Below are 15,713 nucleotides of genomic sequence, written 5' to 3'. Positions count from 1 at the left end.
CTCTGCCTCTCCTCTCTATGTAACTGACTTTCAAATAAAATGAATAAATCTTTTTTAAAAGGGGGGGGGGGGGGACCGGAGCAGCCACAGGAAACTCCCGCGTTTCTAGGCACAGGACAGGAAGCTGCTAGGAGGCTGCAGACAGGTGTGCCAGGCGGGAGCTGGGCCGGTCGTGCGTGGTGTGCCGGGGTTGGTGCAGTACAGAGGAGCCAGCCGAGAACGGAATGAGGGCAGAGAGAAGGACCCACCAACGAGGTCAGCAGGCACCGTTAACAAAAACCAGGGGACCTGGAAGATGCACGGGTGGGGGCGGGGGGGGTGCAAGCAAATGCCTGCGGTTCGCTGCGGCTCAGAATCGCTGAGCTCGCCTGTCTGAGTAATGAGACGCAGCCTCTCTGGACCAGCCACTTAATCATCCTCGTTTCACAGATGAATAAGCAGGTCCAGAGAGGCCAAGTTCACCCAAAAGCTAAGTGGAGGCAGATCTTCCCCTCCCCAAACGGCCACAACAGCCAGAGCTGGGCCGGGCTGAAGCCAGGAGCCTGGAACTGCGTCCGGGTCTCCCGCGTGGGTGGGGGGGCCCGAGAACCTGGGTCACCCTCTGCGGGGAGCCGCACGGGGAGCGGAGCAGCCGGGACTCGAACCCGCAATGCCGCGGGATCCGTGTCGCTAGCGGCTGCGCGGCCCCCGCACACACCCCACCCCCTAAGCCTTAGAGAAGGCACCTCGAGACTTCCCTCCCCGGGACACGGGCTGCGGGACTAGCGGGACCACCTGCAGGACAGGGAGGGTCTGGGGTTGCCTGCCTGACGCCCTCGGAGCCGACGGGGCCGCGGCTCCCGCCTCGCCTCCGCAGCTCACTAAAACAGTCCCGGGCTCCGGCTGAGCCGCATTTGATTAACCATCCACGGATACCACACCCGGAATCTGAATTTGTTGTGAGAAAAACTGCGATGTCACCATTAAGTCCGCTAACTGTGGAGTGAGGGGGTGCACCCTGGCGGCCACCCCGTAAACTAGCAGTCCGAACTGAACCGTGCGGGCGGGCGTCCAGCTGTCAAACACGCGGGAGGAACCCACGCCGCCCAACGCGCTCCACCCAAGCCCCTCCGCGACCGAACGCCGCAGTCCCGCGGGCAGAGCGGCCGGAGCCGCGGGGCATTGTGGGACGCAGAGGGGCCGACGCATCCCGCGAGGCATTGTGGGACACAGCGAGCTGTCAGCCGCTCTCCAGCCTCCAGCTTCGCTCGCCATTGCCCGGCCGCCACGTTTGCCACTGGGAACGCTCTCGGTGAGCGTCCCCGGATGCCGCCTGACGTAACCGTAATCACCCCCTTAGGCGACTTGAAGCCTCGGAAGCTGAGGATGCCTTCGAAAGAGCAGTGACGGATTTCCGGGTGCAGCCTCGCTTTACGGCTTGGGCGTTCCTCCGCCCCAATCCGGGGAAAGCAGGAGAGCAGTTTACGACAGCGACGGTCGTGTTTACGGCGCCGGCAGCTGCGTGCGCATGTTCCCTCCTTTCCCGGTTCCTCCGAGTGCCCCTGGAATTGCCGTCTCCGGCCCGGACCATCTCTCGCCATCCGGGCGGACCGAGGCCTTTGCAGGTGAGCGGCGCGTTTCTCTGGGTCCTGCGGACCTCTGGAGCCCGCTCGGGCTCGTCTCGGCCTTTGGGGTCCTCCCGGAAGAGAGACTTTTACGTCCTCTCGTGCCGCCGCTGTCCCTCCGCTGGGCGGGGCGTGAATCTGCCCGCGGGGCCCTCGGGCCCGGCACGGTTTGGGGGATGCGGGGCGCGCGCTCTCTTGCCCAGGAGTCGGCGGCGCGCCCCCCGTAGTGGCGGCAGAAGCCTAGGACGATAGCCCGCGAGCCGCGGGGCCGCTTCGACTTCCCCGCAGGGTGCTCCCGCCGAGCCCAGCGCCGCTGCGTGGTCTGTGCTGAAGGCGAGGACCTCGGGCAGCTGGCGCGCGGGCCCCGGCTCTGTCACCTCCGGAGGCTGCGGGCAGAACCCGATCTCGCTGAGAGGCTGCGTTTGGGGGCGTGTGGTGGAGAGCCCCGGATGTTTTCCGGGCTTGTGCTGCCCAGCTGGGTTTCTGGCAGCAGCCTTGCCAACACAGTCTGTCCTGAAGCCGGAGTGGGTCGACCGCTTGATCTGGCTGAGCCGGTGACGGCTGGCTCCGAACCGGCCCCGGGCGCAGCGTTCCTGAGACCACCGCCCTCTTCCGCCCTCCTGTAGCTTAGTTGGGGTTCAGATTTGGGGGCTGAAGCTCCCAGGCTTCCCCCGCCGCCGTGGCCCAGATGTCACCTCTGGGGCAGCCGGGAGTGTACCCCGAGTTCCACGCGCAGCTTTTCCCCGGAACCTCACCTGCTGCGGTGGAGATAAGTGCGTGGGTTTGGGATCGGACGTGTCCGGCACACGTGTGCAGAGCCCTTGGTTTTGGGTCCTGGGAGGAGCCGTGACACTGCAGGGCGAATGGGCGCAGGAGCAGGGGCCGGGCGCCGTCTCAGCCTGCATTGTGACTTCCGGCGATCTCTGGCCTCTGCCTCGGTTTTCCTATCTGGGAAGTGGGGACAATGCCGGCACCTGCCTCGCTGGGCCTGACGCGTGAATTCACGGTGAGACTGAGACCCGGTGCTGTGGGTGAGCATCGAGCGCAGGGCTCCTCTGGGCCTTGGTTGGCGCTGACCCCTGGGCCTTCTGCCTGGCGCTGACCACTCGCTCTGCGCGTGGGCTTTGCACTGGTGGCAAAGACTCGGGACAGGGCGGAGGAAGCTGAACGTCAGTGCCTGCTGGAGGGAGGACCAGGGATCCTCAGTGTCTGCGCACTCTGCATCCTAACTGTGCGTGTTCACGGATGGCGAGGCTCGGGCGGTGGTCCTGTGACACAGTCCCCCTCCGCGTGTAGTCGGGGAGGTTGGGTGCCGCTGCCTGCCTCGCTCGAGGTGCCTCGGGGCCCAGAGGTTGTTACTCCCGTGTCGGATCTGTGGGGCAGGCTGAAGCCCGGAAGCACCTTGACTTCATGTGTCGCTAAACTGCCGGCTGAGACGGCTGCCCTGCCGAGCCGAAGGTGCTCGGGCAAGCCGGGTCTGAGAGCTCATGGTTCAGGGCAGAGGGTAAGCCGGCGGTCTCCGGGCTTGGGCCTTCACCGTGTGATGGCCGAGGAGCACGTGGCCGAGGAGCGCTCCGTGCTGTGGGCTGCGCCTTGGGCTCTCCGGTGTGTGCGTTCCTTCCCGTGACGGAGGGATTTCACACTCGCCATCGTCTGTGTTCCCCGTAAGGTCCGAGAAGATGGCGAAGTTCCTGACGCCCGTGATCCAGGACAACCCGTCCGGCTGGGGCCCCTGCGCCGTCCCCGAGCAGTTTCGGGACATGCCCTACCAGCCCTTCAGCAAGGGCGACCGGCTCGGGAAGGTGCGTGCGCCCTTGCGTCCCCTCGCGTCGGGAGAGCGGCTGAGGAGGGCGCTGAGCCCTGGGAGCCGTCCCGGGGGAGCCGGGGGCCATTTCTCCTGGTGCTCTGCCGGCCGAGTCCCTCGTCCTGCTTCTGGCTGACCTGAGCGCCCCCTCTGTGCTCCTAGGTTGCGGACTGGACAGGGGCCACGTACCAAGACAAGCGGTACACAAGTAAGTGCTCGCCCGCTGCCGCCGCGCCAGGGCCTGCGGGCGCCGGTGCCTCCTCGCTAGCCTTCCGGAAGCTGTGTAGACGGGAAGGAGGTGCCAGAGGTCGGCTTGGCTGTGGTGCAGCCATGCACAGACGTCTGGGGGAGGCACAGACCCTTGGGGACGTCTGTGGGACACGTCCCTGTGCGGCAGTGCAGCTTGGGTACTGACCACTGAAGCCAGTCGGTGGACTGCAGGTTCAGTCTGGTTTTCAGACCCCGGCGGCGTGGAAGGGGCTGCCCAGCGCGCCAGGCTCGGGTCAGGGCTGCCGGGTGCCGCGGGACGGGGACGGTGCTGCCTGTGCCCGGGATTAGTGTGTGGTCCCTTGGATTCTCCCTGTAAGGGGCGGGCGCCATTGCATTCCTCAGGCTCTGTCTGGCTCAGGTCTTCAGACCAGAGCGTTCAGACGCGAGTGTGCGTGTGACCTGCTGCTTGCGGCTGCTGGGCCTGGGCCTGGCTGCGGGGCTGCACGCCTCACCAGCTGCCTGCCGAGCCCGAGGCCCGAGGCGCGCTTGGGCGAGCAGGCCTGAGTCCGTGGGGCTGCCCGACACGCTGTCCCTTTGCCCCCAGATAAGTACTCCTCTCAGTTTGGAGGCGGAAGTCAGTACGCCTACTTCCACGAGGAGGATGAGACGAGCTTCCAGCTGGTGGACACGGCGCGCACGCAGAAGACTGCCTACCAGCGGAACCGGATGCGCTTCGCACAGGTGGGCCAGCGGCCTGGCCGAGCGGGGCCGAGCCGCCAGGGCTGCTGCGTGGGAGTTCTCGGGGAGGCGCCTGTGCTGGGTCCAGGCACGCGTTTCAGAGCTGATGGTGGCTGACGCTCGTAGGACGACCTCCTGTTTGCTGGAGGAGAGCTGTGGCCTGCCCGCGGCCCCACTAATTGCTGCGTGCAGGCTTTATTGAGGAGCTCTTCCAGTCGGGTTGCGTCTTCACCGCGTAGAGGCCAACTGGGCCGCTCTAACGAAACGCGGGGAACCTGCTTCAGAGAGCAGCTTGTTGTGGGACATGCATCTAAGCGCCCACCCTGAGGCCCCCGCGGCTGCATCCACAGAGTGCCGCGTCACGCGTGGAGTGTCGCGTACTCTGGCAAGCGCATGGCCACGATTTTAACGAGGTTGTTTGTCCTTGCCGGCCAGCGGAACCTCCGCCGAGACAAGGACCGACGGAACATGCTGCAGTTCAACCTGCAGACCCTGCCCAAGAGTGCCAAGCAGAAAGAGAGGTGAGCCCCTCCCTGCCGGCACTCGGCACTCGGCACTCGGCAACCACGGGCCAGAGCGGGAGACGGCCGTCCTCCCCACCGCCACCAAAACGGGACTTCCTAACGCCTGACCCCCGTGACGCCGCCTTCCCAGCCTGTCATTCCCCAGGGCCGGAAACGGACTGCTTACGGACATGCCCGCTAAAGGGAGACAGGTGGAGGAGAGGCAGCTCTGGGGCTGGCCTAGGCTGCGCCCTGCAGGGGCCCAGCCCCCAGGGTCCCCTCCGAATGGTGTGCCACAGCAGCCGCTGCCCCGGTCACTGCCATGGATGGCCGCTGTGGGTGGAGCGAGTAGGCCTGGCCGGTGTGCACCTGCCGGCCTGCCGTTCTCTAAGCCCACATCTCCCAGCATTCAGGGAAGTCAGCCACGAGGCTGCCGTTCCTCGGAAGCGAAGGGCAGCGTCCTCTGTCTCTGACGAAGCCGCCAGCCTGCAGGTCTGCGCTGAGGCCGCACGTTCTGTCTTTCAGGGAACGCATTCGGCTGCAGAAAAAATTCCAGAAGCAATTTGGAGTGAGGCAGAAGTGGGACCAGAAGTCACAGGTAACCTGTGTGCGGGGACATGATCCTGCCTGCCTCCTTTTTTATTTTTTTTTTATTTATTTTTTTATTTTTTTGACAGGCAGAGTGGACAGTGAGAGAGAGAGAGAGACAGAGAGAAAGGTCTTCCTTTGCCGTTGGTTCACCCTCCAATGGCTGCCGTGGCTGGCACACCGGGCCACAGCAGAGAGCTGGCCTGGAAGAGGGGCAACCAGGACAGAATCCGGCGCCCCGACCGGGACTAGAACCCGGTGTGCCGGCGCCGCAAGGTGGAGGATTAACCTAGTGAGCCGCGGCGCTGGCCCTGCCTGCCTTCTTAAGGGCCTCATTGAGATGCTGTCACAGCCCGTGCATTTTGTGGTTTTCCCTGTAGTCACGGTTAGGCCGCCATCTCGGCCTTTGTCATGCCCTGATGAAAGCTTGTGCCCTGTGTAGTCACCGCTACTCCCCCTCGTCGTGGGCAGCCCCTACTCTACTTCCTGTCTGGGCTTCCTCTTATGAACATGTCACTGGAATCGTGCAGTAGTATGTGGTCTTTTTGTGACCAGCACCTTCTCTCTTTCTCTCTCTCTTTTTTTTTTTTTTTTTTTTTTTTTAGATTTATTTTATTTGTTTGAATGACAGAGTTACAGAGAAAGGTCTTCCAACCACTGACTCACTCCCCAAATGGCCATGACGGCCGGAGCTGAGCCAATCCGGAGCCAGGAGCTTCTTCCGAGTCTGCCATGCAGGTGCAGGGGCCCAAGTACTTGGGCCATCCACCGCTGCTTTCCCAGGCACGTGAGCAGGGAGCTGGATGGGAAGTGGAGCAGCTGGGACTTGAACCGGCATCCATATGGGAGGCCAGCACTGCAGGCCAGAGCTTTAACCTGCCGTGTCGTAGCGCCGGCCCCAGCACCATCTCTTTATCATCATGTTTCTGAGGTTCGTCCGCCCTGCGGCCTCTGTACTTTATTCCTTTTCAGCTGTTCACCGGTTGGTGGTCATTGAGTTTTCCCACTCTGAGGCTTTTATGCATCGTGCCGCTATGAACATTAGTGTGCAGATGTTCGTGCGGACACATGTAAGCAGAAGTGAGCTTACAGTAGGAACATCTCAGTGAGTCTCACGAGAGAAACAGTAAAAGCCAGGGCCAGTGTGTGGACACCTGAGGCTGTGACAGCCCTGTCAGAGGCCACTCAGCACTCCAGCTGCTGTGCGCCCAGCTGGTGGCCCTGGGAAAGCAGCTGATAACCCGGCATCTGGGGCCCTGCCACCCATGTGGGAGACCAGAATGGAGTTAAGACCTGGCTGTTGCAGCCATTTAGGGAGTGAACCGGTGGATGGAAGATGTCCCTTTCTCTGCCTTCAAATAAATAACATTTTCTTTAAAAAAAAAACAACTGTAAAGGGGCCATTGTGTGTTCCCTGGGTGACAGCGGTCCCTGGGCGTGGATCCCATTCTTCGTGAGCTCCTGACCCAGGTCCCCAGAGAGCTTGAGAGCCAGAATGCGCAGCCAGCGCGGGGCTCACTAGCAGCAGCCCTTCAATTCTCCGCTGTCTCGGCTGCTTTCCCGCACAGAAGCCGCGGGACTCCTCGGTGGAGGTGCGCAGCGACTGGGAGGTGAAGGAGGAGATGGACTTCCCTCAGCTGCTGAAGATGCGCTACCTGGAGGTGTCCGAGCCTCAGGACATGTGAGTAGCGCCGGCCTGAGCCGCTGCTCAGAGATGCCGGCTTTGAACAAGGAAGAGGGGCGGGGTGGGGGGAGTGGTTACACTTGAGGCTTCCTTCCCCTCCCTGGAACCCCGAGCAGAGGAGATGGAAAGGGGGAAGGGAGAACGCAGGACAAGTCTGCTGGTGCTAGCTCCGGTCTCTGCCAGCTCCCTGGCACCCACAGCGAGGCACGCTGGTCTACAGCGTTCCTCAGAGGCAAGGAGCCGGAGCTAAGTGGGTGGGGACCCGGCGCTGCGGGAGTCAGCGCACAGGCGCCTCTGGGACAGCCCAGCCCTGGCCCCGGGCTTCAGGCTTTAAGACGAGGAGGCTGTGCGGGCGCCATGGCCAAGCAGATGGAGGCGTGGCTTTGGGCGCCCCCATCCCGTACCCATACGCCTCACTTCCGGTGCAGCTCCTGCTGACGCGCTGGAGAGGCAGCAGGATAGCCCAGGTGCTGAGGTCCTGCACCCACGTGGGAAACCCAGGTGGAGTTCCAGGCTCCTGCCTTCTGCCCGGCCCCGCCCTGTGGTTGAGGGCTTTGGGCGGATGAACCGGGGGATGGAAGGCCTGTCACCCTGCCCTTCAAGTAAACCTTTGATGGGGAACAGGTAGCACGAGGAGGCTGGGCGCAGGGGTTGCGTTTGCCCCGCTCTGTGGGGGCAGGGGCAGAGCCCACAGAGAGCACATCCCCCCGTAGAGCTCACTGCTCTCCGTCTCCGTGCCTCAGCCTCTGGATCAGGCCTCGGCGGGCTTGGCGCCGCCCTTACCCGGTCTGTCCGCCTCTCCCACAGCGAGTGCTGCGGGGCCCTGGAATATTACGACAAGGCCTTCGACCGCATCACCACGCGGAGCGAGAAGCCACTGCGCAGCATCAAGCGCATCTTCCACACGGTCACCACCACGGACGACCCCGTGATCCGCAAGGTCTGCCCCCGCCCCGCCCTCCCCGCTGGGATCACGGCCGAGCTCCGGGGCCGGCTGAGAGCGGCATGTTTGTGTGTGTGGTTGGAACTGTTACATAAGTCTTGGAGTCAGACTGACGGTTAGATGGGAACAAGGCCAAGGGCGGCCGGGGCGTAGATGAGTGTGGACAGTGCCTGACCCGGATCCCAGCCCTGCCGGGCCGCCTGGATTCAGCTCCGCAGCCTTAGTTTGCTCGTCTGTGAAAGGGGTTTAGTGTACGCAGCCGTGCCGTGGGGAGCAGGGCGAGCCACCGGGGACCACTCGCCACAGTCTGCGGGGGCTCAGCCACGGTCCTGGTGACGCTGCTAACGGACGCTCCAGCTGCTAGGCTGCAGCCCTCTCGGGCACCCGGGGAGGCGTAGGGACGAGAAAGGCAGGGGCCGTGCGGCGAGCAGAGGCGGGAGTGGGCAGCTGGACCGGGGGTGTCTCGTCCTTGCAGCTGGCTAAGACCCAGGGGAACGTGTTCGCCACTGACGCCATCCTGGCCACGCTGATGAGCTGCACGCGCTCCGTGTACTCCTGGGACATCGTGGTCCAGAGAGTCGGGTCCAAGCTCTTCTTCGACAAGCGGGACAACTCTGACTTTGGTGAGGGGCTTTTCAAGGCACAGCCCGAAGGCCTGGGGGAGGTGTGGTCACAGCGGGCATCTCAGGGTGTGCACGGTGTGTGCTGGTCACAGCGGGCCAGCCAACACGTCCCCTTCTGCGGTCTCCCTCTGCTGTGCGCCGCTGGGGACTCCTTCTGTCCGGCCGTGAGTCGCTCGCCAAGCCTTGGGTGACTTTGTTGACGGAGAATAAGCCCCACGTTGGAGAGCCGTAGGAAAGTGTCTGCCTCCCCCGGGTGTGGATGGCACCACACTCTGCTTCCAGACTATGCGCACTTCGTATTTCTGATTAAATGGAAGGCCCCCTGGCTGTTTTTTGCTGCAGTGAGTTTACCAAGGAAACAATACATTTATTTGATATGTAAATATGGATACACACACAGCCACAATGAAAACCAGGCCACTCAGAAGATAAAAGAGAATAATGGTGGTTGGTTTGTTTGTTTTAACAGCCAGTTAGACAGAAAGAAACAGAGAGAAAGGTCTTCCTTCCGTGGGTTCATCCCCCAAATGGTCGCTACAGCTGGCGCTGCGCCAATCCAAAGCGAGGAGCCAGGTACTTCTGGTCTCCCCTGCGGGTGCAGGGCCCAAGCACTTGGACCATCCTCCACTGCACTCCCGGGCCACAGCAGAGAGCTGGCCTGGAAGAGGAGCAACCGGGACAGACTCCGGCGCCCCAGCCGGGACTAGAGCCCCGGGGTGCTGGCACCTAGCCTAGTGAGCCGGAGCTCGGCTGGAATGATGGTGCTCTAAGCTTGAAGCCTGAGGCCGTTTCTTTGTTGAAAGGCTGACGGAATCAAGTATTCTGAAGTTACCCAAGTGTGTCACACAGTGGCTGGCTGTTCCATGAAGGGAGGGCCTGTGTCCTGGGGCTGTCCACATTGCTGGGGGCTCTTGCCAGGGTGGGTGACCACGCTGCCATTTCCGCAGACCTGCTGACCGTGAGCGAGACAGCCAATGAGCCCCCGCAGGATGAAGGCAACTCCTTCAACTCGCCCCGCAACCTGGCCATGGAAGCGACATACATCAACCACAACTTCTCCCAGCAGTGCCTGAGAATGGTGAGCAGACAGGCGTGGGCTGACGGCAGCTTTGCTGCCACCGATTGCACCTGCTTCGGACTGGGCTCTGGGGTTATGGGATTGTAGGGGACAGGTGTGGTCCGTGCCTGTGGCCGAGGAGTTTTGAACTTGGGCTTTGAACCCTGGATTCCTCTACTTAATAGCTAGCTTGTGGCCTTGGCGTGTTTCCTCCCTGTAAAACTATAACACACGAGTTCTTTAACAAGTTTGTGGAAAATGGATTGAAAAGGTGTTTGTTTTGGTGCCAACAAAAATTTGAAAATGATGCATCTTCAACACATTTTCCACGAATGTTTTGAAGACTCCTTTTGTGTGGACTTCAGTTTTTTGCAAACTTACCTTTTAACTCCATTCTCCAGACTTGTGAAGTCCCCTCGTACTAGCACTTGTCTGACAGACGTGACACTGCTCTAGGCGGTGGGACCAGCCGAGCCCTCCCTTGGGAGCCGCGTGGCAGCGGAGCGGAGGGGCGCGGACGCTGGCTAGGAGCCGTGCTGTGGGGTGGCACGGGACTGGCGTGTCGGAACTCAGTGCCGGCGTCAGGAGGGTGAGGGAACAGCAGGCCTCTGACGCCTCTCTGGCCTCCTGCAGGGGAAGGAGCGGTACAACTTCCCCAACCCAAACCCGTTCGTGGAGGACGACATGGACAAGAACGAGATCGCCTCCGTTGCGTACCGGTAGGCGCCTCTCTGGGGCGCGAGCTCCTGGCGGGAGGTGGGGCGAGGGCCGGGCCGGGACCCAGCACTGCTCTGTCCTTGCAGCTACCGCAGGTGGAAGCTGGGGGACGACATTGACCTCATCGTGCGCTGTGAGCACGACGGGGTCATGACCGGAGCCAACGGGGAAGTGTCCTTCATCAACATCAAGACCCTCAACGAGTGGGATTCCAGGGTGAGCCCCAGCTGGAGGAGCCGCCTCCTTCTGTCACCTTGACTCTGTCTGGTTTTCGTGCTTTGAGCTTTCCCTCCGCTTAGCGCCTCACTGAGCAGGAGCGTGGGCGTGTAGAACGCACTGCTTCAGCAGCCTCCGCCAAGCAGCAGCCCCCTTCCCCTGGTCTGTCCTCATCCCCGCTCCATCCTGACCCCTGTTGGCATCGCCGTGTGCGTGTCCGGCTCCCGCCCCGCCTGTCGTCCAGGCCGGTGGTCTCCCTGCAGGCCCAGCCGCCCGTGCTGGACTCGGACGCTCGCTCAGCATCACAGGAAGCTGCTTCCCTCACGTCCTCCCTCGTGCTGGCGTGGTGCTGTTGGGCCATGGGTGGACTGCGGGGGCGGCAGGGCTCCGGGCTGCTGTGCGGGACAGAGGTTGCTCGGCAGGAAGCCCGAAGGCCCAACTCTGCTGAGTTAGGTCTTTTTTTTTTTTTTTTTTTTTTTTTTTTTTTGACAGGCAGAGTGGACAGTGAGAGAGAGAGACAGAGAGAAAGGTCTTCCTTTGCCGTTGGTTCACCCTCCAATGGCCGCCGCGGCTGGCGCACCGCACTGATCCGATGGCAGGAGCCAGGTGCTTTTCCTGGTCTCCCATGAGGTGCAGGGCCCAAGCACCTGGGCCATCCTCCACTGCACTCCCGGGCCACAGCAGAGAGCTGGCCTGAAGAGGGGCAACCGGGACAGAATCCGGCGCCCCGACCGGGACTAGAACCTGGTGTGCCGGCGCCGCTAGGTGGAGGATTAGCCTAGTGAGCCACAGCGCCGGCCCTGAGTTAGGTCTTCTATCCACTGCTTCACTCCCCAAATGGCTGCAATGGCTAGACCGATCTGAAGCCAGGAGCTTCTTCCGGGTCTCCCACACAGGTGCGGGGTTCCAGGCACTTGGGCCACCTGCTGCTGCCCTCCCGGGCCAGAGCAGACAGCTGGGTCGGAAGAGGAGCAGCCGGGACTCGAACCGGCGCTCATGGGATACTGGCACTGCAGGCTGAGACTCAGCCTACTACACCACAGCGCCGGCCCCTCTCTTTTTTTCTCATTTTGTTTTTTGTTTTCTGGGGGGTTTATTGGCACAGTTTAGTGGCATTTCTTTTTTTATTTCAGGGTACTCCTTTGTGCAGCCTTGCGTTAGTGCTGCTCTGCTTCATAACAGATGCGCCTCTAGAAAGAGCAGCTCCAGGGCCAGCGCCGCGGCTCACTAGGCTAATCTTCCTCCTTGCGGCGCCGGCACACCGGGTTCTAGTCCCGGTCGGGGCGCCGGATTCTGTCCCAGTTGCCCCTCTTCCAGGCCAGCTCTCTGCTGTGGCCCGGGAGTGCAGTGGAGGATGGCCCAAGTGCTTGGGCCCTGCACCCCATGGGAGACCAGAAGTACCTGGCTCCTGCCATTGGATCGGCGCGCCGGCCGCAGCGGCCATTAGAGGGTGAACCAACGGCAAAAGGAAGATGTCTCTCTCTCTCTCACTGTCCACTCTGCCTGTCAAAAAAAAAAAAAAAAAATCAAGAAAACTTAAAAAAAAAAAAAAAAGCAGCTCCAAGGGATGCCCGGAACTGCTGACTCACAGCTCTGTCGGCGACGAGTCTACACGCGTACACGCAGCGGCCGGGTTCTCTGGGCTGGCACCAGAATTAGGTTCTTGACAGGGGTCTGGAGGAAACCCACCTCCTGACTCGGGTGCTGGCAGCGCTGTGGGCACGCAGGTCCCAGAGTCACGGCGGTGACAGTTACCCAGCCGCACGCTGTGGCCACAGTGAGGGCAGGGGTCCCTGCGGGCCAGCCTGATCCTGTCTGCCCCAAGCCTCAGCTGTAAACTCTACAAGGACGCTGGGCTGCCTCTGACGCTGCCGTTGGTTTTGTGCTACAGCCCCTCCCTTCCCGCGCCCTCCTGCTGTGGCCTCTGGCGTGGCTGCTCCCCTACGACCCTGTGCTCAGCTGCAGCCTGACCCTGGGCCCTGGAGTTCGCACAGACCCCATCCTCAGACCTGCTGGAGCCGCCTCCTGCCCGAGCTCCCAGCCCACGCCCAGATCCAGTTTCTCCCAGCTAACTCCCAGCTGTTTCCATCTCGCAGCCCTGCTGGGCGGAAGGGCTCTTAGAACGCCGTGGCGTTGGCACGGTGCTGAGGGGAACAGGCGTGGGGCTCCACCTGCTCTCGGGTTTGGACCGATGGCTTCAGTGGAGGAGCTCTTGTGTATTTCCTCTGGCTGGGGACCTGCGTGCAGCCCCTGAGCAGTGCTCCCCTCCGGGTCAGGGTCCCCACGCCCCCCGCCCTCCCCCGGTCACCAGGGCCTTCCTCCCGCAGCACTGCAACGGCGTGGACTGGCGGCAGAAGCTGGACTCCCAGCGTGGGGCCGTCATCGCCACGGAGCTGAAGAACAACAGCTACAAGCTGGCGCGCTGGACCTGCTGCGCGCTGCTGGCCGGGTCCGAGTACCTCAAGCTGGGGTGAGCGGCCCTGGGCGGCCGTGGGCGGGGCATCGGGGCGGGCAGGAGGCTGGGCCCCGCCCCCCACCAACACCCCGCCCCGCCCCAGGTACGTGTCCCGCTACCACGTGAAGGACTCCTCGCGCCACGTGATCCTGGGCACGCAGCAGTTCAAGCCCAACGAGTTCGCCAGCCAGATCAACCTGAGCGTGGAGAACGCCTGGGGCATCCTGCGCTGCGTCATCGACATCTGCATGAAGCTGGAGGAGGGCAAGTACCTGATCCTCAAGGACCCCAACAAGCAGGTCATCCGCGTCTACAGCCTGCCCGACGGCACCTTCAGCTCCGACGAGGACGACGACGACGAGGAGGAGGAGGAGGAAGAGGAGGAGGGTGTGTAGTGACCTAGTGACCCTGGGAGAGGGGAGACCGCCTGACACTCGAGAGTAGGGTGCGCCCTGGCTGCAGGAGCTCCTGCAGAGCCGTAGGTCACGTGGTGGTGGTGGGCGGGGGCGTGGTCTTCAGGGGCGCCTCTTGAGCGAGGGGAGGGTCCCAGGCAGGGCACTGGCCTGCCCTGAGCAAGAGAGACCCCCAGGTGAGTTACCAGTGAGGGCCGCCGCAGCTGCTCCCCCTGCTGGTGACCGAAGACGCCGCCAGTCAGTCCCGTGAGGACCTGGGGCTGGGGTTCACCCGGGGTGCAGAGGCCGGCGGCTGCCACGGCACACCCAGCGTGGCTCACGGCTGTCACCATCCTTGTCTTCCAGAGGAAGAAACTTGAGCAGACAGTGACGCTGGCCTTGAGTGATCCCCCAGCCTGACCGGCCTTCGGTGCTGAGCTGGGACTCCTGCTCCGGTGGTGCACGGCTGGGAAGGGCCTAATAAAGGATGAGTGTCTTCACGCCCGTGCCTCCTTGTCCGCCTCCAGTCGTGGCCGCGGGCCCCGCAGAACCCTCCAGTGCGAGGCCCGCGGGCTGCTGCCTGACTCCTGCCGTCGGAACAGCGGGGCAGGCGCCGCACAGGTGCCTCGGGAGATTTGAGGGCTGTCCCGGGGTGGGCTGTGGGTTGTCTTCAGGCTTGATGTGTGGCGACAGCCTCCAGCCGGCCCTGAAAGCAGTGTGGGAGCGGTCGGAGGTTCAGGACAGAGCCTTGGGGGTGGGTTGGATGAAGTGATGACCTGGCGGGGGTGCAGTGCCGTCGGCATCCGTGGGCGCTCGGCCTGGTGGTTAGGCGGCTGCTGCCGGAGTGCCGGGGGGCCAGTTCCCAACTCCTGCTCCCTGCTGGCGAGGACCCCGGGAGGCAGCAGGTGCCGCAGTAGCCGGGTGCCTGCTACCCACATAGCAGCCCTGGACCCGCCCCTGCTCCAGTGCTGCTCTGCGCCCCGCCCCACCACCTCGGGCCACTCAGGGTGTTTGGGGTGTGCACCAGCAATGACAGCTCCACCTCTGCTCCAACTTTTGTTTTTGTTTTTGTTTTTTAAGTGTATTTGAAAGGGGTTGGGGGCAGTCTTCCATCTGCTGGGTCACTCTTCAAATGGCCACAACAGCCAGGACTGGGCCAGGCTGAAGCCAGGAGCTTCTCGCGGATCTGTCACGTGGGTGCAGGGGCTCAAGCACTTTGCCCATTCTCTGCTGCTTTCCCAGGCACAGGAGCAGGGAGCTGGATCGGGAGTGGAGCGGCTGGAACTCAAAACCAGCACCCAGGTGGGATGCTGGTGTCGGCTGGCAGCTTCACCCACTGCACCACAATGCTGGCCCATCCAATGCTGTAGAAAACAAGGGGGGGGGGGGGCGCTGGCATCCCATATGGGTGCTGGTTTGAGTCCCAGCTGCTCCACTTCCCATCCAGCTCTCTGCTGTGGCCTGGGGAAGCTGTGGAAGATGCCCCAAGTGCGTGGGCCCCTGCACCGTGTGGGAGACCTGGAGGAGGCTCCTGGCTCCCGATCAGCTCACTCCAACCACTGCAGCCATCTGGGGAGCGAACCAGCGGATGGAAGACCTCTCTGCAACTGCCTTTCAAATCAAATCTCTTTAAAAAGGGACTAGTTACGTACGATATAAGCCTCAGAAAGCCAGCAGGGGAATGATGCTGGAAGGAGCACGCGGTGCTTGGGAGTATCCAGTGTCAAGTGTTTCCAAAAAAATAAAAATTGGTGTGGCAGGTGCCGTGGGTTTCAAGGCTGCGTCGGCATTCACCGCGTTGGACCTCGCCAGCCCATGGCCCAACCCGACGGGACTGAGGGAGCCCCAGGCAGGCGGGAGTGACGCAAGCCTCCTCAGGCAGGCGTGGGACTCCCCCCACCCAGTGAGAAGCCCCGCGTGGCATAGCGAGGGTTGGCCTTGCCCGTGAGGCCCCCACGCGTGTTCAGCCCGGGCTGACGGGGGAGCCGCTGCCCGGAGAGGTCAGGCCTCCCCTCGGCGAAGCCCGGGGCGCAGAGTCCTCGGGCGGGCTTCCCTCACGGGCCCGCACCCCATGCTGCCGCCGCCGCCGGGTCCACTTTCTCCGCGCACGTTCCCAGGGTGTTCCCCCCGTAGCTGTGGGGGCTTCCGCAAGCCCCGTGCACCCCGGCCTGGCCGGCGT

At 62.9% G+C, this 15,713-nt stretch overlaps 1 protein-coding gene across 2 annotated transcripts; it reads left to right on the top strand.

The window, feature by feature from the left end:
- The first annotated feature begins 1,524 nt into the window (after positions 1-1,524).
- On the top strand, positions 1,525-14,034 carry EIF3D (eukaryotic translation initiation factor 3 subunit D). 2 transcript variants are annotated; one of them, XM_008257080.5, is made up of 15 exons: positions 1,525-1,604; positions 3,274-3,406; positions 3,571-3,616; positions 4,223-4,359; positions 4,792-4,877; positions 5,385-5,457; positions 7,016-7,128; positions 7,939-8,071; positions 8,550-8,697; positions 9,645-9,775; positions 10,388-10,473; positions 10,558-10,687; positions 13,015-13,157; positions 13,246-13,529; positions 13,901-14,034. In XM_008257080.5, exons 2-15 carry the CDS (start codon positions 3,284-3,286, stop codon positions 13,912-13,914), a joined length of 1,647 nt encoding a protein of 548 aa, XP_008255302.1. In that variant the 5' UTR covers positions 1,525-1,604; positions 3,274-3,283; the 3' UTR covers positions 13,915-14,034. The 2 variants fall into 2 exon arrangements, with proteins under 2 accessions (XP_008255302.1, XP_051701900.1); XM_051845940.3 differs by having other exon boundaries at positions 1,525-2,610.
- The last annotated feature ends 1,679 nt before the right edge of the window (positions 14,035-15,713 follow it).

This window comes from Oryctolagus cuniculus, chromosome 11, assembly GCF_051225735.1.
Source record: "Oryctolagus cuniculus isolate XC-2025 breed Fujian yellow rabbit chromosome 11, ASM5122573v1, whole genome shotgun sequence".
Classification (NCBI taxonomy): Eukaryota; Metazoa; Chordata; class Mammalia; order Lagomorpha; family Leporidae; genus Oryctolagus; species Oryctolagus cuniculus.
The sequence above is the reverse complement of the archived record's forward strand: the minus strand, read 5'-3'. Positions and strand labels throughout refer to the sequence as shown.